The sequence below is a fragment of the Sorghum bicolor genome, chromosome 6 (assembly GCF_000003195.3).
Source record: "Sorghum bicolor cultivar BTx623 chromosome 6, Sorghum_bicolor_NCBIv3, whole genome shotgun sequence".
NCBI lineage: Eukaryota > Viridiplantae > Streptophyta > Magnoliopsida > Poales > Poaceae > Sorghum > Sorghum bicolor.
In genome coordinates this window covers 46576787-46595268 of record NC_012875.2, presented here as the reverse complement: position 1 = coordinate 46595268, position 18482 = coordinate 46576787, and the positions used below count along the sequence as shown (strand labels likewise).

General features: G+C 44.2%; 2 protein-coding genes across 9 annotated transcripts; both read right to left on the bottom strand.

The window, feature by feature from the left end:
• On the bottom strand, positions 497-4712 carry LOC8065838 (serine carboxypeptidase-like 7). The gene is made up of 13 exons (XM_002446512.2): positions 4555-4712; positions 4214-4439; positions 3992-4114; positions 3811-3913; positions 3318-3355; positions 2765-2866; positions 2487-2567; positions 1939-2079; positions 1718-1789; positions 1496-1614; positions 1205-1318; positions 829-874; positions 497-682 (listed from the first exon to the last, which is right to left on the bottom strand). Exons 1-13 carry the CDS (start codon positions 4710-4712, stop codon positions 599-601), a joined length of 1407 nt encoding a protein of 468 aa, XP_002446557.1. The 3' UTR covers positions 497-598.
• On the bottom strand, positions 10664-18360 carry LOC8065837 (NAD(P)H-dependent 6'-deoxychalcone synthase). 8 transcript variants are annotated; one of them, XM_021463735.1, is made up of 6 exons: positions 17892-18360; positions 14502-14942; positions 13698-13941; positions 13315-13491; positions 12317-12613; positions 10664-10948 (listed from the first exon to the last, which is right to left on the bottom strand). In XM_021463735.1, the coding sequence occupies exons 2-5, from the start codon at positions 14933-14935 to the stop codon at positions 12386-12388; spliced, it is 1083 nt and encodes a 360-aa protein (XP_021319410.1). In that variant the 5' UTR covers positions 14936-14942; positions 17892-18360; the 3' UTR covers positions 10664-10948; positions 12317-12385. The 8 variants fall into 8 exon arrangements, with proteins under 8 accessions (XP_021319410.1, XP_021319412.1, XP_021319408.1 ...); XM_021463737.1 differs by lacking the exon at positions 10664-10948 and adding an exon at positions 11443-11667; XM_021463733.1 differs by lacking the exon at positions 10664-10948 and adding an exon at positions 11443-11654.

Genomic DNA, 18482 nt, shown 5'->3' with positions numbered 1-18482 from the left:
GGCGCCCGATCACTGCTTCCTGTGCGACCAGGAGCAAGAGACGATCAACCATATCGTAGCATATCATCTTCCTTCTCCAGACAGGCTTAGTGGAACATGCTGGTGGCGCTCGGCGCAGACGCTTCCCAAGTGGGTAGAGACACCCTCCTTTCTTGGTGGAACTCATGGCGGACGCACTGGACCGGTGACAAAAGGCGGGGAGCAGACTCTCTGTTCGTACTTGTAGCATGCGAGTTATGGAAAGAGATAAACGGAAGATGCTTCTACAATGCCTCTTGGCACTTGCACGGTATCAACGCTGGCGCGACCAAGTTAGGTTGTCTATTACGTGAGTAATCGTCATGTACTTATGGGGATGAGCTTGTTGTAAAACATTAAGCCCTGTCTAGTGCACCCGAGTGGCGCGTCGATGTAAAAACTCTACGTCTCCGTTTTAATACAACGACGCGCAAACCTTTTACGTATTCGAGAAAAAAAAACAATCAGCTGACTTGGCAAGTTATTCATTGCATGACATGAAAAATATTCTTTATTTTGACTTTGAGGTACAGCATGCTACCCACTCAAATAAGTGATGGACCATTCTTTTAGACATATATCAAAGAGAATCCCCTGAAATCCATCTTATTAACATTTTTTGGCACTCCAAGGGCTTATACATTGGTGCGATATGCCCAGCACCCTGCAAAATATTATACACACAAGATTATTTCAAGATTGTGATATAAAATGTACTAGTGCATATAACTTCATATAACTACAAATTTTCAGAGTAAACCGGATATCCTGATCATTCAACTAATTGTGTTTTGGAAAAAGCTTAACTACCTTCACAGTGGCATATGTTAGTCCACTCGCATAACTCCTTGTGAATCTAGGAGAAACAAATGAACTAGTTAGAGGAACATAAAAGTAGAGGCAGTATTAATGTGTAATATCTACTGCTTTTAGATTTGTTTGAGAAAATTGTGGTAGTACTTTAGAACAGATTTTCAACAGGCCCAAATACAACTTTCAGAGTCATAAACTAATAGCAATGTTGACATATATATAACAGTCAGAAGAAAAATATATTTGACAGGAAAACATTCAACAGCAATATAATGTAACAGCTTAATTGTCGAGGGTGCTATCAACCAAGAACCAACAGATCGAGTATGGTGACGTTTTGGAATGAGATATCTTGTGTAAGCGTGCTCCTTACCCAGCAACTTGCCCACCAACGTACCATGGTCTCCAATCATCTACGATGGTCAAGTTGAGGTACCTAATCCATGCCTGTGTGCCAACATGGGGTACGACAGCATCGTGATCGCCGCTGCATAATAAATTAATTACACAAACAACAAATCCAAATACTTTGATCAGCAAGTCAACAGATATAGAAACAATTTCCACTTCTTAGCTAGCCCAACCAACATTGCATATATTGAAACGTCCATGACTATGCAGTACAATTTGCAATATAAAGGCACTGCTTTCCTGGGCTAATTACCTGTATATCAGCGCCCTGTATCCTTTTGTGGCTAGCCTTGAATGGTACCCCACTGCACTCTGGATATCATGATTGTAAAGCAATTCATGGTTAAATCGTTTCCACTCTCCAATTGTTCCCTGGAATAACGTAGAGATGTCCAATGTCAATGCAAAATGTGTCCTTTGTTTCTCGCAAAAAAAAAAAGAGTATATACTGTGCGCCCTAATAGACTGCTAACACCTTGCGGACACCAAGGCTCTCCTGAACTGTTTCATCATTCCCCCAAGTGTAGGATAGACTGTATAAAGATTCCTGCGGCCAAAGGAAAGTTTGGGTCAGATAAGCAGGCAAGGACTTAATGATGAATGGACAAGGGGAATTAATTAATTAAAGGATATGATCATTGGAACGTTTTTTAGAAAGGACGGCAAAAGCTTTGCCACTGATCTTTGGAACTCAACTGTACATTTGGAGGCAAGCAGTGCAGACTCTAGCATCACCCTACTCATTCCATCTGTCTCTGCTACAGTCTTGGGGCTCCACAGATCATCATCCGGGCAAGCAGGATCCAGGATGTATTGCTGATTGATATCCCGTGTGCACTGCATTTTCATGATTTAGGCAGTAAGCCAGTAAATCATGAGAGCCACATGCCCGGCCATTATACAGGGACACATAAGCACAATATATGGCCCCAATTGATGCATAGGCTACTAAAATGTCTGATTCAAAATATGTGAGCAGCTAGTGTCATAAGCTTTGTTGTTTCATAGCCACCACAGGCTATAGTTAAGAAACCATGTAATTTTGAACATCAATTTCTCTCTGACATGTAATTTTCAACATAACTATTTGTAATACTACGTTTGCAGGAGGCATAACTAAAATCGTATATAACAAGACTGTTTTTGAATTATATCCCATATGTCATTTCACATGATCAATATGAATTCCAAATATAGCTCTCTGTTACACACATACTAGTATAAAATATCTAAGGAGTACTCACATTGTAGATAGCTTGGACAGCCTCTGCGCATATAGCATGCAATGGAGCACTATATTTTCCACCACACTTCTCCCTAGCGTTCTGCAGGTAAAATTATTTGTATTCTAAATGTGTGAAACATATATGACAAGGGTAACTTTGTTTTATGAAAACCATGAATTTGAACAGCTTGGTTACTTGTTATTAGAATGAGCTTAAATGTTATCTTTAGAGAATCTAGAATGATACTCTGAAAGTATTCTGTAAATCACTTTAGCTTTCATGAGATGATGGATCACCTCGTAAAGTTCATCAGATACAAGTCCCATGCCATGAAAGTATGGAATTTTGCCGTCCGTATCAAACTGGTTGTCAGTCAGCGGGTTGCCAGCAATGTACCCCTGAGTTAAAGAAAACAAAAGAGAACGAATTGTCCACGTATTCTATAACCAACCCAGGCAGAACTTAAATTGTGCAGATAGACCCAGCCAGGGAAAGTAACATTTTTCTTTGTATCTTCTTGATCCATTAAGATTCATCATCTTCTTGTAGATTAGTTAATCTTAAAATCAAACTCCAAAGTAAATGTTAAGTAAATATCTACATCAGTACAGTAGAACTAGAACATGCACGAAACTGGTATGTTCATTTATAAATCTTGATCCTTTGCATAGGGAATGTACAATTCGTTTTATTTTTATGGTCTGTGAGTGGACTTGTTCCCGAACAAATAACAGAAGGAAATAAAAAAAAAGAACCATTTCAAAAGTGCAAATGGATGATGTTGTTAATCAAGGTAAGCTCTGGTGATATAAATATCTTAATAACTAAATAAGAGACATTTCAGCAAACCTTGAGATTGGAAAATGTTTTTTCACCGAGTTTTATGCCTGCAAATTGTAAGCATATCTACTGTTAATAGCAGCTCCATCATGTGTACAATAAAAAAAATCAAATATTTAGTAGACATCAAAATATATCTCCATCTAGCTGGGCCTAGCAGGACTTCTATTTTCTTCATTACCATCACTGGATGGCCAAAAATATTGCCAAGTTATTGTAGTATAAATATCAAATGAGAAGTTTAAATCAAATGTGTGATAGATGATAGGTCAATCAAACATTGTGGTTTTGATTCAGAGACATCATTTTTTACTATAAGATTGACTTAGTTATAGCATTCTTTGGTTACAATGCCTGAGTGGATTCAATACTCTATCATAGAGTAATGCTCACTATAGTGTGCCTTCAATGTACAGTGGCAGCGGCAGTAGCCACTCATTGTACATCATCAAATGTGCACCCAAGTAAAATAAAGATCCCTGGTGTACAGAGGAGAGCTTACTTCTGTGAATTTCTAATGTAAGAGCAGGAATGATGCGACCACTGTATGAGTCTCCAGCAATATAAAGAGGATTCGACAGGAACCGGGGATGGTCGTGGAGCCACTGCAACACAACAAGTATCGATCTTAGAGCAAACATACAGAAGGCTGCGTTTTCATTTGTGCAGAAAGCTCTAATAACCTTTCTGAGAAAAATGAGTAGCTGCTTCACTGCTTTGGTGTCACCGGTCTTAAGCCCTTCCTTGGTCTTGGCGTACGAGAACCCAGTCCCCACAGGCGAATCCACAAATATGATGTTGCTCACCTGCGAAAATATTGTTCGCAAACCAAGAAAGAAACCAAGATTCAGAGGCCCCAAGGCGCATATGCTCCGTGAATTGAAATGGCATTATATTGTTGTGACCTTGGTCCATGTCTCAGGTCGGTAGCGCAGAGTGGGGAATCCACCTCTGTAGCCATGGGCGTCAACAAATTGTAAGGGTCCTATCTCGTAGGCAAGGCCGGAGATGCCGGAGCTGCCTGGGCCGCCGGACAGCCACAGCAGCAGCGGGTCCTCGCCGGGCTCCTTCTCCGAGCGCACGAAGTAGTAGAAGAGCTGCACGCCGTGCTGCTCGTCCACCTCCACGTACCTGCATCGCAACGCCACCCGCCAGCCCGCCCCCCGCGCCGGCGGTGAGAAGAGAAAAAAAACTTGCGGGGTTTGCAGGGACGAGAATCACGGCATGCAGGCAAGCACCTACGTACCCGGTTTCGAGGTAGAACGGGAGTGGCCCGTCGAAGCCGCGCATGCGCCTGACGACGTGGCCGCTGCCGCCGGCGGCCGCCGGGAGCTGGAGGCTGCCGAGGAGGACGACCCACCACTGCGACAGCAGCAGCCGCCTCTTCCCGCCACTGTTCCGCATGGCTGTTCCAGCTGATCGAGTTCAGTCCGAGGCTCTTCGTTCTCTTGTCTTATAATGGCCTTGTTTAGATCCGAAAAATTTTTAGAATTCGATATTATAGCACTTTCGTTTTTATTTAATAAATATTGTCTATTATAGAGTAACTAGGCTTAAAAGATTTATCTCACGATTTACAAACAAACTATGTAGTTAGTTTTTGTTTTTATCTATATTTAATGCTCCATGCATGTGCCGCAAGATTTGATATGATGGAAAATCTTAAAAAGTTTTTTATTTTTGGGGTGAACTAAACAAGGCCTAAGTATTTTTTATAAGTATTTTTTCTAGGTAGCAGCATTTTTCTCTTACAATAAAATCTTATTTAATTGCAATTTTTTTCAAAATAGACATGATATATTTGACAAATATTGTTCAATTATGAACTAATTAGATTCAAAAGATTTGTCTCGCAAATTATAGGTAAACTGTATAATTAGTTATTTTTAATCTATATTTAATGCTCTATATATGCGCCGAAAGATTTAATTAGCTATTTTTAATCTATATTTAATATTCTATACTTGTGCCAAAAGATTCGATGTGATAGAGAATTTAAGAAATTTTTTTAAAAAAAACTAAAGAAGGCCTAAATCAACGAATTGTCAGCTATGGCTTTTCATCGTAACAACCCCGAGCGGCGAGCGCATGGCACTCGGCAGCAGCAGCGGTGATAAATAAAATAAAACCACGCCGCGCGCGTGGACGATCACCCTGATAATATGCTGCTGCTGGACTGCTGGAGTAGCCAACGCCCAACGACCCACGCGACTCGTGGCTATTTATGAGCCTATCTGAATGGATATACTAGTTTTTTCGTGTGCCTTTATGCTGGACTACATGCCAGCTACGAGTAAAATACACCAAGTCTCTTGTATCAGACACGATTTCGTATTACTATATTAGACATGGTGTATCCTTGTGATCCACTACAAATCAGTGTATAAATAAACTCATATATAGGCTAGCACAAGGGAAATCAGATGTTGCATTAGCTAGTATGTTAGATTTGATCATATATTAGATAATATAGGTTTGCACAAGTTACTACACGTAGAAAAATAAAATGCTCTCATCCTCGTAAGAGCAACTCCAACAGTTTGACAAAAGCATTTTGCATCCTTGGATTTTTGCTAAAATCATAAAAAAACGTTCTCCGACAAGTTGGCAAAAGGACTTGGCAAATTGGGAAACTTGGCATCTTCGGGCCTTCTAGGCGCATATTTGCGCGGGTCTCGCACGCTTGGCATCGCTATTTCGTGCGACGACGCTCCTTCTCCCGCGCGCGCGAAGCGACCCCGCCTTTCCTTCCCTCCGTGTGCGGCTTCCTTTATCTCGCGCCCTTCTTCGTCGCGAGTAGACGGACCGAGGATGACCTTCTTTGTCGCGCGGAGACCAATGTGGTGGGTAGTAGAGTCAGCGCCGACGCCCTTCTTCGTCGAGCGGAGGACCGACGTCGCGAGGACCGACGTCACCAGCTGGAGGACCGACGTCGCGAGGTAGCTTACTTCCCTCCTCGATCCCATTTCATTTTTTTTGAAACTTAGTCGGGGGGAGAGATTCCCCACCTTTTGAATTTCAAACAGCTCCGTCAGTCGGTAATCCGCGGCGTGCAAAAGAGTTGGTGATACAATCGCTGATGAAAGCGTGCCAGCCCAGGAGGCTGTTTACATGACTAGGGGGAGGCGTTTTCGCCAAGTTACAATGTCATTGCGAACGTTGCACAGCACACCACGCACAATGAATTGTTCGTTGCAGAAAACGTGGCCGTTCCGAGCATCCCAGATCCTCCATAGTATTGTCAGGAACACGAAGGGCCAGAGGGAAGCTTCGAGGTCAGGTGGCGTCTGTGCTGTCCAGGCTTCTTCATCGGTCATGGACGAGAGGTGCTGCATTCGGATGATCTCCCACACTACAGAAGTTGTGTCGCAGTGGAAGAAGACATGATCCCGGTCCTCGTCCCCGAGGTGGCATCTTCAGGTTGGCCCATCGACTATATGCTTGTAGTGGAGGTTGACTTTAGTACTCAGTCGATCCTTGAAGTATAACCACGCAAAGATTTTGACCTTGTTGGGCAGTCTGGTACGCCAGATGAGCTTGCCATACACATCACCATAGTCTCCAGAGGAGTCCAAGGCGGCGTAGGCGTCTCTGACGGTGTACGGGCGATTTGTAAGCTTGAGAAGCCTAACATCCTGGCTGTCGCCCAGTGAGGTTTCCTGCAAAATGTCAAGCAGGTTGTCTAGCTGATGGCTAGCAGCAGTGGTTAGCCTCGGGCGAAGACGCAAATCAAAACCGTTATTGAAGACACACTGCACCGAAGTGTTAGGCCGGGTGTGGGAGAAGAGGGCAGAATGAGTAGAGGCCAGAGGGCCAGCAGGAAGCCAATGATCTAGCCAAAACGAAGTGGAGGCCCCATTGTTAAGACGGGCGTAAGTGATGGAGCGGAAGGTGTCCAGATTTTCAGAAACGATGCGCCAAAGAAACCCAGTTTCGCCAGGCACCGGGGTGTCAAAGGTGGCAGTACTAGAATCAATCCAATCTTTCCAACACACATCAGCCCGGGAAAGCAGTTTGTCGATGAATTTCATGAGGAGGCACATGTTTTGGAGTTCTAGATTTTTGACCCCGAGGCCACCTCTGTCTTTGGGGGCTTGCACAGTCTCCCAAGCCACCAGGCATTTTGATCCATGACATTTATCGTCTCCTGTCCAGAAGAAGGCATGCATTCTGCTGTCGATTTGTTTGATGACCGTTTTTGGCACACTCAGGGCGGACATGTCGTGGAGGGGGAGGGCGCTGAGGACAGAGGTACAGAGAGTTAGGCGCCCAGCCCTGTTTAGGAGGGAAGCTTGCCAGCCGGAGAGGTATTGTCACAAGAAGAGATTAGGGGGAGACAGTCAGCAACAGAGATTTTTATGGGGGAGAAAGAGGAAGTCCAAGGTAGGTTTGGGGGAAAGAAGAAAGGGTGGTACCGAAAGCCGAGGCTGGTAGCCTCATCAGTAGGAACCGAAATGGGGAGGAAGGTGGTTTTGTGGTAATTAATGGAGAGGCCGGTGAAAGGTCCTAATATGGCTAGAGGGGGGGTGAATAGCCTATTTAAAAAAGAAAAAAAATCTACAAACTCACTAGAGCAAGAGGTTAGTAAATAACAAAGCGAAGCTTTTTGCTCTAGCTCTAATGGGGTGTTTGCAAGCCACCTATCCAAACAATTCTAGTTGATATAATCACTAGGCACATAAGAGCTATGTCACTACTTACACTAGAAAGCTACCTAAAGTTTCTATACAAGTAAGCTACTCTAGTTTGCGGGAATGTAAAGAGAGATGGTTTGAACTTTATACCGCCGCGTAGAGGGGATGAACCAATCAAAAATATATCAACAATCAAGCACCGGGAGAATGCCAATCAATCACAATTGAGACACCGATTTTTCTCCCGAGGTTCACGTGCTTGCCGGCACGCTACGTCCCCGTTGTGTCGACCAACACTTGGTGGTTCGGTGGCTAAGAGGTGTAGCACGAACCTCGTCCTCACTAGGACACCACAAGAACCTACCCACAAGTGAGGTAGCTCAATGACACGAGCAATCCACTAATGTTGCCTTTGGCTCTCCGCTGAGGTAGGCACAAACCTCTCACAATCACCGGGAGATGGCCACGAACAATCACCAACTCGTGCCAATCCTCCTCCGCTGCTCCAAGCCGTCTAGGTGGCGGCAACCACCAAGAGTAACAAGAAAACCGCAGCTCGAACGATCCCCAAGTGCCACTAGATGCAATCACTCAAGCAAATGCACTTGGAATCACTCCCAATCTCACAAAGATGTATAATCTATGAAGGAGATGAGAGGGAGGTGTTTGCTTAGGCTCACAAGGATGTCAAGTATGTTAGAATGCCAAGAGAGTGAGCCCCAAGCCGGCCAAACACGTATTTATAGCCCTTCAAACAAATAGAGCCGTTGGCTCTTTCACTAGGCGAAATACGGGGTCACCGGACACTCTTAAAGGGGCACCGGACGCTCAACACCAGCGTCCGGTGCTCCAACATCAGCCGCGTGTCAGAGTCTAACGGTAACCTGCAGAGCACCGGACGCTGAGCAGGTTGACACCGGACGCGTCCGGTGCACACCGGACTCATGCGCAGAGAGCTCCACAAACTTGCAGGGTCACCGGACGCAAGCCACCGGACGCACCCTTAGCGTCCGGTGCTCACCGGACCCATGCGCAGAGAGGGTCGCAAAACGCCCGCACCACCGGACGCTCAAGCCAGCGTCCGGTGCCTATCGTCCGGTGCCTTACCCTAACTGGGCCAGGCACTGTCTGCACCGGACGCACAGACGCAGCGTCCGGTGCTCCAGAAGCCAGCGTCCGGTGAGTGTTTTCTCAGCGAGAAACACTCCCGCGACTACTCCAAATTTCCCTCCGGCGCAATAGAAAATATGCACTTTATTTTCTCAAAAAGCGCCGAATCCCGCCTCGCAAGCTCGGCGGGAGGGAGAGAGGAACCCATCCTCTCTCTACCTTTGAAACTCCACCTCCTTCTCAAAGTGTGCCAACACCACAACATGTGTACCAACAAGTGCACGTGTGTTAGCATTTTCACAAACATTTTCTTTGAAGGAGTTAAGTTAGCTCACTAGGTTCTAAATGCATGCACATGAACAATGACACCTAGTGGCACTTGATAACCGCTTAGCCAAAGAATTCCCCTCTTTATAGTACGGCTATCTATCCTAAATATGATCACACCCTCTATGGTGTCTTGATCACCAAAACCAAAACCCTAAGCAATACCTTTGCCTTGATCTCCATAGGGTTTTGTTTTTCTCTTTCTTCTTTTCCAAGTTGAGCACTTGATCATCTTGTGGTCATCACCATCATCACCATGATCATCACTTGCTCCATCACTTGGCATTTACCAACCTCATTAAGTCTACACACACTTAGCATAGAGGTTAGTACTAGGGTTTCATCAATTATCCAAAACCAAACTAGGGCTTTCAGCCGGTTGCGCTTTCAAAGAGCTGGAGGATTTGTTTAGTAGTAGCAATTGCAGTGGGACTACAGGGGATGAAGATCCCGTTTCATCATTGTACGTTGCTGGACAATCTGTCGCCGATGCCTAGGTCTAGGACAGATCGATCAGCTAGGTGAATCAAGCTGTACATGGGATCGATCCAATCAGCTAGGTGCATGCTGAGTTGATATGTACATGGTATTCGATCAGCTAGTTACATGCTGAATCGATGTACATGGGATCGATCTGTAGGTGCAGCGCTGAGTCTTTCTTGATCTGTAGGTCGATGGTTCTTGATAATTGAAGGGGATGGACTTCTGTACATATATGCTAGATCAATCTCTATTTACAGATTGATGATGCCATTTTAATTTTTTTTACGGTCATTGCAATGGAAGGGGATGGATTTTTTACATTCTTCGCAACGGAGTTTCCAACTAAGTTGATGGTGAGCTTAATGGTCTTGACGACCTCGAGATTCCGATGACCTAAGAAACACAGTATGGCAATGTGGAAGAAGTGCAGGCAAATCTCCGTCACGTGCGCTTGAAGGGCGTCGCCCAGCCGAGGACCCACAACAAGTTAAGATATATGGGCCACAAATTTTAAATTTGCCAAACCAAATAGCAAACTGTTGGACCATGTCTATTTATTCACTTGGCAAATGGTTTTTAGACTTGACAAAAGTATAGATTTGCCTAGTGATGTTTAGCAAACTGTTGGAGTTGCTCTAACTCTTCTAGAAACATGGGGTCTCAATTGAATATGGAGGCGATGTAACAAAATATAAATAACTAAATCAACGGATCCCACTAGAATGTGAACAAGCCTATATGATAATGATGTAGCACTATTCGTTGGCTATCACAAAATGACCTCACCAATATGCAGGGCAATTTGGGACAAAAACATGATTACACACCAATATTTCCTTAGTCAGAACTCTATCGAATTAACTGTGAATGATGAATTCAAGTGATAGAACAATTAGACCCTCTCTGGATTACAGAAAAAGAAACAAAGAAAAAATGTAGGATACAGGAAAACATAGGAAACTTTCCTTTGTGCCTGATGTTACAGGAAAAACGAAATTTTCTTATTCCTACATTTTTTCAATCCTGCGCTCCAAAGAAAGCCAAATTTCGACAAAATATCCAGGCCTCCGTCTGCATATTGGACGCCTGCGACATGAAGCATAGAGAGAGCCTAAAATTACCCGGTTGGCATGGACGCCTCTAAACAAGATCAGGCAACTCGCCTCTCACATACCACGTGAATTCCTGTAAATACTATAACTACTTTCTTCCATCATGTTCTCTCTCTTTAGATCCAAGAAATTAATAAAATAATCATTAAAGTGTTCTACAATAAATGATCATGAGTTTATAATAATATACTCTCTTCATCCAAATTAAAAATCATTTTAACTTTTGCTATGTATCTAAAAATCCAAAATTACAGTCTGGAATGGAGTACCTAACCAATTTGGCGTTTGCATCTAACCTAACCAATTTCATCTTGAATTTATCAGCCATAAGTTTTCTCTCACTATAAATTAGCGAACAGTACTTTTTTATCTGGTTTATCAGCGAAACCATTTTAAAGTTTTGTTTGATTAACCGCTTTAGGTTTTTTTTCCTATATAAAGGGCCGCTTTAATAATTCTTTAAAAAAAATCAAAACATACAGTTGTGTGTGCTACATGTAGTCATTACAAAGGTTCCTCTATCTAGAAACAAAAGTGCCGTCTCCAAATTGGTGTACGCTCTTTACTCGTTTCACCAATTTACTCGTTCCATCACTATTACAGCCATTTTTTGCGTCAACTGGTGAGATCTGTTCGCGTCTCTTCCTCATGGATTACCAGTAAATTTCTACTGATACCTGCTACATTTGTGTTCTCAAACAAAATAAAGAGGAAATAAATTTAAATGGTATAGAAGAAATATAACATAGTTTAATGGGCACCAAAAAACCCTATTTGTTACTACTTACTAGTGAACTGTGAAACAAAGTGCACAGTTTTCTCTCTTCGAAGACATTACAGCTCTCTTTACTCTTTGGAGCATGGTTTATTAGTTAATAAGTAGTTTCCAGCATTTCAGCAACAGCATTAATGGATTAAGGCATTGATAGAAAAATCCTGTGTGAAGAAACCCAATGAATTTCATCTAAGTGCAGAACTGTTGCCGTGTTGGTTGCTAGACATCAGAATCCTAGAGCATCTGCCACTACCATATTTAGAACCGAATAAAAGAACTGTTTAATAGTGGCATGAATCCTGGAAAAGAGCATGCTTATGAGTTCAACAAAAAAAAAATGCTACCCCATTACGATTCAATGGTAATCTCTAAAACATATTTCAATCTAAAAATTTATGTTGGATGGTATATATGCTAGGATAAACTGTTGTATTTTATCTAGGGCTCACAAATTATGCAGGGCAAAATCAGGTAACTTTCAGAAAGAAGGATGTCATGGGAACAAAAGATTAACCTATCCAATTGCTTGGGATTAAAAGGCTTTTGATTGTTGATGAACAAAAGTACCTGCTTCTGACGTATCAAACATGCTGTACTCCAATTTTTTTGTCCATTGCAAATAGATGGAGATCGCAGCTATATTTCAAGAACATCAACATCCGAGATATCCACACTGGAGATACCTTCAGGACACAGGAGGTTCTGTACTGTGATCAACTTGCGCTGTGCTATCTGACCAATCTTAAACCGATCTTCGTCACTCAATTCCCAATCGAAGATTTCAATGTTCTCTTTAAGCCTCTCCCTTTTTAAGCTCTTTACCACCATGCTTGCGCCTTGCTCGTAGATCCACCTCAGTGAAATCTGGGGGCAAATGCCGAATCAGTTCTACTGCTTAAATCACATGATGTTAGCAAAAGAATGAGACAGATTTGCAGTATAAATCATAATTCTGCTTTTGTTAAATCTATAATAGACTGTTTTTATTGTGCTGTGGTGTAAAAGTTCTCTTTGCCCAAATATGTATTTCTCGCAGCTGAGCATATTAGGTGCCATGACAAAACACACAAACCTTTTATTTAACCAAAACGAAGTGAACAATCCTCATAAAGTCATCAAAGTTACTACACCAATTCAATACATATGCGAGAGCCTTCGTGTTAGAGAGGGATTTGAGAGAGTAGCTGTGGGAGACGGCCGGCCGGCGCTTCCAAGAAACTGCATTGTGCAGGCGCCGTCGGGCCAGCGAGATAGAAGAGGGTGCATGGCACAGGGGGCAACAGCTATGTTGTCCTGCTTGAGTTTTCACTGATCCTCCTCATTAGCCTATATTACAAACTAAGGGATACACAACCACACATCTAACCAACTCTCTAATCCGGTCGGTGACTCGGTTCCAAGAGTCATGGGTGCTCCCACAGTGTCCCACGCTGTCCTCACACTCCTCTCTTCTCTTCCTTCTGCTGTAGGTGTTCCCGGTCATAACACTTCAATGATTTGATTTTCTTGAGAAAATTGAATTTCAATGAAAATAATAATATGCACTGGGAGAATACAGTTCATACCTGAGCCACTGACTTTCCTCTAGCCTTTCCAATCTCTTCCAAAATGTCAGATTGTCGTACTGGGTTCATTTTAGAGATTCTTTGGCCTCCTAGGGGAGAATAAGCAGCCACGTGAATACCCTTGTCAATGCAGAACTCAATTAGTTTTTTCTGCTGCCAAGTGGGATTCAATTCAACCTGCAAAGGTTATCACATGCATTAATATCATGGATATGATATTTGAGGTGACATGGTAGGCTCGATGGTATGACAGATACAGCCATATAGAAATGCAAATTGACTCCAAGTTCAATGTAGTAAAATCATTTGCTATGCTAAATAGCAGGAGTCCCGAAGATTATTGCCACTAGGACACTAGGATTATCCAGTTGATCAGCACAAACCTGATTTACAGCTGGGGGAATTTTTGCAATGGCAAGCAGCTCCAGCAATTTTTTTGTTGTGAAATTGCTAACACCAATAATTTTAGCAAGGCCAAGCCGATGGCATTCCTCCATTGCCTGCCATACACCACTAAGGTCCATCGGCACAATGTCCTCCCTTTTCATTGGAAAATGAGGCTTGCTAGGCTTTACAGCCATGGGCCAATGAATCAGGTACAAATCAACATATTCCATTTGAAGGTTCCTACAGATGAAGTGATATGCAGTCCATCATTGTATAGGGTAATGTTAGGAACTGCAGAATTAGTTAAAGTTAAACTATAAGAACTTAATTCTAATGCTAAATCCATTTACATGTCTGAATATAACATTAGTTCTGTAGTAACTTTTATGACCTGAGATCTATGGAATACTGCATATTAGCTTTTTGTGTAAACTGTAATGTTTGATATGGGATATTTTGTTTCCAAACATGTTTTTTACACTTCAAGACTTACAGAATACATGAAGAACCGTTAACCCAAATAACTTGATTCAGACATAAATCAGTCAATTTCATATTCTAGTTGTGAACTGTTTCCAGCTTCAAATTGCACAATATTTGAAATCTTGATTTCAACTTAAAATAATAGTTGTTACCTTTGTGCCTACAACACAGCATAGATAGGCATTGCATATGGGTTCAGAACATCAATATCTTGCATTCTAACCTTGGTGAGAAACTGATTAAGTACCAAACATTTGACTGTGCTTCTTATTAGATTAAAAATAAGAGAGAAGCAGAATCAAGCTCAAGAAACATACATCAAGCTCTCCTTGAGGGACGGGAGCACAAGCTCAGGATGGCATTGTGTGCACCACACCTTGGATGTCACAAACAACTCCTCCCTGGACACCACAACCCCGCGCTGCACTGCCTCAGCCATGGCCTCGCCGACAACGCGCTCAGAGGCGTAGAGTGCTGCAGTGTCGATGTGGCGGTAGCCAAGCTCCAGCGCAGTGAGCACGGCGGTCCTGACGTCCTCCGCCACAAATGGGTGTGACGCTGTGCCAAGCCCCACTGCCGGCATTGGCTGCCCGATATTGCCCACCAAGAACTCTGGAACTTTGGAGGAGCAGGTGATGCTCCTTGCTGCTGGTGATGACATGGCCTGCTGCTTACGTGGTTGTCTGTGTTTATCTAGCATGGCAGGGGCCGTGTAGATAGTGTATGCGGCACTGAAATTCAGGATATGCATACAGAGCCTACATGATACAGCCTCATTAAAGCCAAATTCATACATAAATACAACAGAATCAAAGTGAAATACAACAATGAATCCATGACAGTAGCCTGGTTATAGATGATGCACCAAGGATAGCTCAAAAACATGTATGAATCATCATATACTGATATATGGATCAAAGCTAGCAAATTTAGTGATGAAATCATAAGGATTCAATAATTGAACACAGAAAATAGGACGAAACATACCAGTAAAATACTAGCCTGAAGTTTGGTTATGAGGCAACAACAGTTTTAGTGACTTTTTGGGCCTTCAAATGTATTCTGTGTTTTTTCATAAATCTATAATCAACGGGTGGACATTATGGATAAGGTGAGTTCTATTGGTTCAACAGCTAGTTCATGTGCTTTAGTAAAGCATATCCTATTCTAAGAGACAAGAACAACCAGAAACAGGTTCGAATACAACAGCAGGTCTCCTCAGTTGCGCGTGCATCTAGCGTAGCTGCAATTATGCACCAGACTAAAAAGGTACTACAACTTATCAAATGGGATCATGGAGAAACCTGTTCAGTCGTCACTTTGACCTGGTGCCGGTTATGCTGCCGCAGCCGCTTATTGGTGCCGCACTGTCTGAAAATCTGCCACTGCTTCTTTTAGATACCTCTCACCCTGCCCACCTTCCCTCGCCGCCGCGCACGTGTCTCACCAGCGGCCCCTGTGCCCGATTTGCAGGGTAGTAGGGTTGCTCTTTCTCCAGTCTCCACTCGTGCGTTGGCAGTGCCAAAGCCATTCGGACTAGAGAAATTAGTACGCTGAAGCGGATTGCCAGCCCAGCAGCCAATAAAGCCCACGATTCTGTTACATGCACTTCAGCTTTCAGCCCGGCTTCCCTGGCCCAGGCACAGACCATACTAGGCCAGGTAATGCATCTAGCCCATTAGGCCGAGGGTATGGTATAAATTAAATAAAAAAGTCTACTTTTATTCACTAACTTTCACGAAAGTTCGTTTTTCCTCCCTCAATGGTGGGTATGGGATATGATAGAAACCCAACCCCATCACAGCATAATCCGCAGCGTGCGCCACCGGCCTTGGTGCTTTGAGTAAAGGGCACTTGTGGTTCATATGTTCGTGAGAATCACAGATCACACGGTAGACCTCCACCTTGTAGGCCGCCGCCGCATGCCCCTTCTTTGAACAGCTTGAGCAACGACCACCCACCTTGACAGCATCCCCGCCATCCATACTACTGTCACCTTCGATAGCCACACCTAAGTCCATGACAAACCCCTACCCAGAAGTATCCCTGACACCTTTAGAAGGTTCGCCTGCTCTGTTTTCCTTTCCCTGCACCGGTGGTTGTTGCCTATCTTCCTGCCATACCATCTCCCAGACGCCTGTTCCCCAGCGCCGCCTCTGCCACCTCCAGTCGGTGGAGGAGGGGATTGTCCATCCTGTCCCCTCCCAAATCCTCCCAACCTGCAGCCCCGTGCCCCTCGGAAATCGCCCCGGGGTGCGTGGCCCTGCCAGACCCAACTGTCCCGTCTGCCCCAGCTTCGTCCCACTCCTGCCGCACCCCTATCACGGCGGTAGGGCCCATACGCCCCCGCGTTCCCCCATCCACCTCTATCGCGTGCACCGTAGTTGCCCGCCATCTTCTTCCCCTCGGTCTCCCGCTCGACCCTGCTCTCAGAAACGGGTTCTCTTGTTGACAAGAGTTCTTGATTAGGATGCGAGTGAACCCTCCGTACCCGAGTCGGAGCGTTTAAGTTCCCTCTTCTTGCTGCCAGACTCCTCGGTACCCCCCAGCATTAAACATGCAATTTAATCCTTGTGTTGGTCTAAACGTTGGGTGAGATCCTATCTTAACTAACGTGCCTGCCGCAAATCTACCCTAGCCGAACACCATTGGACAGCCCAACGATCGACCCCGCACAGAAGCTGATCCTGTCTGCCCCTCCATCTTTTCTTTAATACTAGAATTAAAATAAGTGTCCCTTTCCAAGCACAAATCTTTCAAAGATTTTGTTGTCCTAGGAGAGTTGGACTCCCTAAAGTCTTTGATCAATATATCTCCAATTTGCCCAAGCTGCGGGGGGCGCAGTTTCGGCAGTGGTCCCTTCCACAGTTTTTCCATTCTCTGGAAACGCAAATCGGCCACTGCCTCTGTAATCCTAGATGCCAGTGGCCGGGGATGCCTAACATGGCCTGCCCCCTATCCACTGAAGCAAACTTTGGGGAACTGAAATTGTCTGTTAACAAGACTCAGCTCTTAACAGATCATCAACTCAGAACCCGACTTGCGTTGCATCACGTATGAACTCCTTCTCAGACCTATAATCTTCTTCATCAGGGTCTCTATCCTCCTTTTTAAAGTCGTCATCGTCACTGTCTTCACCACAATCATTGTCAAGAACCCAGAACTTTGACGCCTTCCAAGGTCTTACTTCTCCGGCTAACGGTTCTGAGTTTGTAAGATAAGGAGCTTCTTTTCATACCCCCTGGCACCCGAAAATCACCCTTTAGTTCCTGTTGTTTAATCATTATCATACAAAGCTTGGAAGGCTTAGTTTCTAAGCCATATGCAAACCGAAATCCAAACCCTCCCCGAACTTATAGCACTTAGCAGTCTTAGCTGCTAAAACATGTAAAAGCAAGCAACTGGAGATTTCTCAAAATGTACAACTTCCCCAAACTTAGCTTACATAGTTTAGCAGACTTAGCTTCTAAACAAAGAAAGATAAGGCAATAGGATTTCCTTAAAATGTAAAACTTCAGAGAGATCACACCACCGATCACAAAGCCTGGAAGACTTAGCTTCTACGCAGTGTTCAGTCTGAAGTTCAAACTCTCCCCAAGCTTAACTTACAGAGCTCAGCAGTCTTAGCTTCTAAACAAAGTAAAAGCAAGCAACTGGAATCCTCAAAATGAAAAAATTCAGAGACATCACACCCCCGACCAGCTTACCTGTGAATGAAGCTTCTCCACAGACGTAAATACGCAGACCAGGAAGCAGAGCTTTCTTCCCAGCTCCTCTGCAGACGCGATTCGTCGAACAGAGACCGTGCGTTCGTCCCCCGTAAGCTGCCGCCGCTTCAACGACCAACAGCTCGCTCCTGCTATTCCCTGCGAAGACAGCACTCACCTTCCTGACGCCGCCACCTGACTCACCGCGCCTCACCGAAGATTTGGAGCTGCTTGTCCCATCCAACCGCCACCGGTCGTCACAGACTAGCAAACGCCGAGAGGACGAGCTCCCCAGCCGGCCACCAATAGCTCCTGCTCCCAGCCACTCGCCGGCTTCCCCCCGGTCTCGCCCAGCCTGTTGCGAGAGGGAACTGCCTCCGCCTGGGGCGAGCGGGCTGCTGCAGAAGGGCCGGCCGGCTGTCGGGCGCAACCGCACGGGGGAGATGCGACTGATAGAGATGGGTTTTTGGTGAGACCATTTTTGAGGAAGGATTGTTTAGTTCACCCAAAAACTAATTTTTTTTTAAAATTTTTCATCATATTAAATCTTGTGCCACATGTACAAAACATTAAATATAAACAAAAATAAAA

What these genes read in the sequence shown, in the direction of transcription:
- LOC8065837 (XM_021463735.1), bottom strand. Translation starts at nt 14,935, where the DNA reads ATGCATATCCTGAATTTCAGTGCCGCATACACTATCTACACGGCCCCT. An exon ending in TCCCTCAAGGAGAGCTTGAT is followed by an intron (nt 13,942 to 14,501) that starts GTATGTTTCTTG and finishes CTTCATCTGTAG; the next exon opens with GAACCTTCAAATGGAATATG. An exon ending in TTCCCCCAGCTGTAAATCAG is followed by an intron (nt 13,492 to 13,697) that starts GTTTGTGCTGAT and finishes TAACCTTTGCAG; the next exon opens with GTTGAATTGAATCCCACTTG.
- LOC8065838 (XM_002446512.2), bottom strand. Translation starts at nt 4,712, where the DNA reads ATGCGGAACAGTGGCGGGAAGAGGCGGCTGCTGCTGTCGCAGTGGTGG. An exon ending in TACTCATTTTTCTCAGAAAG is followed by an intron (nt 3,914 to 3,991) that starts GTTATTAGAGCT and finishes GTTGTGTTGCAG; the next exon opens with TGGCTCCACGACCATCCCCG. An exon ending in TGCTTGCCTCCAAATGTACA is followed by an intron (nt 1,790 to 1,938) that starts GTTGAGTTCCAA and finishes CTTTGGCCGCAG; the next exon opens with GAATCTTTATACAGTCTATC.